The 4295-nt window shown below is 45.4% G+C and overlaps 1 protein-coding gene across 3 annotated transcripts in view; it reads left to right on the forward strand.

Moving 5' to 3' along the window:
- The window catches only part of camkk1a (calcium/calmodulin-dependent protein kinase kinase 1, alpha a), a 52393-nt gene that overhangs the window by 45135 nt on the left and 2963 nt on the right, over positions 1 to 4295 (forward strand). For 2 of the 3 annotated variants that reach the window (XM_060057343.1, XM_060057344.1), the window contains exons 14-16: positions 398 to 526; positions 1889 to 1992; positions 3655 to 3702. In XM_060057343.1, coding sequence (XP_059913326.1) covers positions 398 to 526; positions 1889 to 1992; positions 3655 to 3702 — 281 coding nt within the window. The remainder of the gene's footprint in view (positions 1 to 397; positions 527 to 1888; positions 1993 to 3654; positions 3703 to 4295) is intronic. The other variant, XM_060057345.1, reaches the window with a different exon arrangement.

Here is a 4295-nt window from a genome sequence, read left to right on the forward strand (position 1 = left end):
GCGTCAGTGGACACTCCCTACCCCCCCCAACCCCCTGCTTGTGAGGGCTTCAAAAGCACTCACAAAATGTGAGGGTGCAGCAAGTTTCCTCCTAGTTAATAAAGCTTCCTTGTAGTGCTGGGCCACTTCACAGTAGAAGGAATAAGAGAGAGTGGCAGGTACTGCCTTCCTCTTCACTTATTTGAGTGAAGTTCCCATAGCTGCCATGCTGACAGTGGAACTACATTGTCATGCTTAAAGTATTCACATTTTCATTTAAATGGAAAATGACGTGTGTGTGTGTGTGTGTGTGTGTGTGTGTGTGTGTGTGTGTGTGTGTGTGTGTGTGTGTGTGTGTGTGTGTGTGTGTGTGTGTGTGTGTGTGTGTGTGTGTGTGTGTGTGTGTGTGTGTGTGTAGCTGGACCAATGGGTGACTCAGGGCGGTACTGACCCCTTACCCCTAGAGGAGGAGCACTGCTCTATGGTGGAGGTGACGGAGGAGGAGGTGAAGAACTCCGTCAAATTCGTCCCCAGCCTCTCCGCAGTGGTAAGGAGAACTCTGCTTCATCCACATTCAAATTCCTCTTTCATATTCATCTTTCATATTCATCTTTCATATCCCTCCTCAAGATATTCCATGGCTTAAATAAGGGCCTATTATGTGGAATTGTGTAATTTTAATATGAAAGATGGGCTGCCTTGATTTCTAATATATCCCATAAATAACCAAAAGCTTGCAATTGGCCAACCTTGGACAAGAAAAGATCAGGGGATAACATGTATTTATAATTGTACACATGGGGCATTGCTGTATTTCCATTATTCTTACTGCCATGCCATCTACTGCCGAAGGAATCTTCTTTCCCTTTTATCGAGAAATGTGAATGATTTCCCCTGCTGGAATGCAGAAACGTTTGACGCTTTTTGAAGCTGTAACAATCACCACCAAATCGTGTGCTATAGTGCCACAACAAGTTATTCTCTCTCTCTCTCTCTCTATAAGCGTTATTGTTTTTTTGATTTGATTCGTAGTGCCATTTAACAGGGTACATTTCCGCTTGTAGCAAGTGGTGTGTGGACAGTGCACAATGAATCAACACGGTTCCTGCTCTGTGTAAGGGCTGTTTAATGGCTTTGAAGAGATCTCCCATAGACATGTTGAAAGCCCATCGGTGGGAACTTGGCCAGAAAGAAGCATTTTAGATATGAATCCCTGGAAGGGTTGATCGGTGAAGAGTGGTCCCGCTGGCACTTAGTTTAGCCTCACATGCTGAAGGCCATAAATCAACCGCAGTAGGGCTTTCCTCCGGACCTTGTCGAGTGTGCCTCAGCTCATAGATCTCATGTAAAAACCAGAACAGGGCCGAATCGCAACACGTACGTTCTGCCTTGGTTATGTTATCAGGATTAATTTTATAGCATACGTCCCTGGATTACCAGGTGTTAAAATATCGATGTTAAAATGTTAACTCTAAAGTGGATGCCTAATCTAGGGTTTGACCCATTTCAATGCGATTTTTACACAACGTGATTGACAACAAACAGGGCAGACTTAATGTATTTCTTGTTGCCACTGAATATTTGTGAAAAAATCGAATCTGTGAATCATTTCCTTCCTTTTCGAAAATACGGCGGTCCAATACTGATTAGATCGCTGCCTTTTTCATTGTGATTACATCTCTCCCCTGCCCGCCCCCGTCTAAAGAGCTCTTAAACCCAATCAGCTGATGGCCTGTGCTCTCTCCAAATGAAACGGCGTGCGCTCCAATCGCGCCCGCACACACGTTTTGGTTTGTGAAATGTCCTACGGACTTAAAAAATAGAACGAGCCGTACTTGACCCGGCCTTTACATGTTGTGTGTGTGTGTCTGTGTGTTTGTTTGTGTGTGTGTGTTTGTGTATTTTCCAGATCCTGGTGAAAGCCATGTTGCGGAAGCGCTCCTTCAGTAATCCCTTCGAGTGTCCCAGCAGGAGAGAGGAAAGGTCAATGTCAGCCCCGGGCAACCTGCTGATGTAGGTACACACACAAACACGCAAATGCACCCACACACACGCACATGTACACACACACACACACACACACACACACACACACACACACACACACACACACACACACACACACACACACACACACACACACACACACACACACACACACACAGGCACACACACACACAGGCACACACACACACACACACAGGCACAGGCACACACCCACGAAGCAGCACCTCTCACTCATCTCCAACGTATCAATCCCCCAATGTCCCATGATCATTCCTCCGTGATCCTGGCTGATTCAGTGTTGGGCACGCCAGCACCCACCGCCACCCCACCCGCCTCTTTCCCCTCTGCCATCTCCGGTAGGAAGTAAACAAGCCTCCGCGACTAAGAGGAGTACCTGCCAGTCTGCGTTGCCATGGCATCAGAAAGTCTCTCTCTTTGTGTGTGTGTGTGTGTGTGTGTGTGTGTGATTGTGTATGTGCGTCTGTTTCCGTGCACGCTTTTGTGTGTGTGTGTGTGTGGCAATTCAAAAAAGTGACTGTGTGTGTGTTTGTGGTATAAATACTGGTAGCATTAGGAAAAGTGTCTTTGTGTGCGTGTGTGCGTGCACATGTGTCGGTTGCATCAATGCTGGTAGCATTCAGAAAGGATTTTCGAAAGAGTTAAGCCTCATTCTTTGCCTATTGTTGAGATGTCACACTGCTGGGAAACTCAATCAGAAACTTCCGTAGGAGTCTGTGACCCCGAGTTAAATGGTACATATAACAACGTAAAAAATTCTGCATATCGAAAAAAACATTAATACGCAATTAACATGTATACACAGCCATCGGCCATTCCAGGCGCTTTGGATAAAAGCGTCTGCTAAATGCCCTAAATAAATCGTGATTCAATGTGATGGAGTGCTCGGATTGGAGTTACATCGAGTTGGAGGTTCTGTGTTTGGGTGATTCTCCCTCTGCCCTGTCTCTTCTTCCTCTTCTTCTCTGTGTTTTGTATTGAGGGCAACAATGACCCAGGTTGACTTCCACAGGTTTCCACCGTCGATACTCTGCTGCCCCCTGCTGGGAAATGAACACAACTGCTCCTTCTATTATCTCACTAACGGGAATTTCTTTTTGTGTCACTGCTTGATTTCCATACCAGCCCCATCTCCTGATCCATGATGCCCCTGAGTCACCATCTCTTATATCATTTAAAACAAATGTTGTCTCACTCCACAAACGCCTCAGCTTGGTTAAGAAAAGGCACACGTCTAGGACTATCAGGAACACCAGGCAATTACTCTAGTGAACAATAACTCAACTATGCAGATTTATGTATTTTCGTTTCTTAATGAGGTTAGATTAGAGGTGTGTTTTACTACGAGGATTTAGTCATTACAAATACAGCCCATTTCTCTGAACTTCTGTGTATAATGGAGCCTTCCAGTCACTCACTTGATGGAAAACTCATGAGAAGCAGCAATGGACACATAAAGCCCAGAACACAATATATATAATGTGGTGAAGTGGGGCAAAAAAAGTGATCCAGGCATAATAATGCATCTATGGATATATCTTTATCTATAGATATGCATACATAGACCAAACTCTCTCCATCTCATCCACGGGTGACCCTTGACCTCCACTGTCTGTTCTTGTTTATGTTTTATCTCCGACTCTGCTGCAGGGACTCATGGCCCCTCCGCCCCTCTTTAAAGCGCCACCCGTCGCTAAGGTAACGCGATGCGGTGTGTCAACAACGCCGGTGCCGGTGTTGTTGAGCCAAAGCGGTCATGGCGTCACCATACCCCTCCTAGTCACACACACACCCCTTCAAACGCTTCGTTCGTCCTACCATCCTGAGACCATTTCTATGGATGTGCCATCCCCCCCCCCCCCCCCCCCGAGCTCTGTCGTCATCATGGCTGACCGTTGACATCGTGGTTGATCAGATAACGAGTGTGTGGTGGTGTGTTTCTGATGATGTCGTGTTGTTTGGATTTTCTCCTCTCATACAGTGAAAAGTGAGCCTGAGATTCACTTTTACTTTTCCCTTTCAATTATTAATTGTGCAAAACGAAAAAAAAACCTCTTAAAAACAAATGTTTTTTTTTTAAGGATTACCTTTTTGCGTTTGGGAAGACACAACCAAAACTTCAGTTTGTGTCTTCATGTACTGCTAAACCTTTGGATTCTGTAAACTCCTATCTATGGCACTACATAAAAAAAACAACATGGTGGATTGTAGTCCTACTTTATTCTGAGAACCTACTTCCACAGCTTTGCCCTTTACTGCCCATTCACCCGGGTCTCTCTCCTCTCTCTCAG

Source organism: Gadus macrocephalus, chromosome 7 (assembly GCF_031168955.1).
Source record: "Gadus macrocephalus chromosome 7, ASM3116895v1".
Classification (NCBI taxonomy): domain Eukaryota; kingdom Metazoa; phylum Chordata; class Actinopteri; order Gadiformes; family Gadidae; genus Gadus; species Gadus macrocephalus.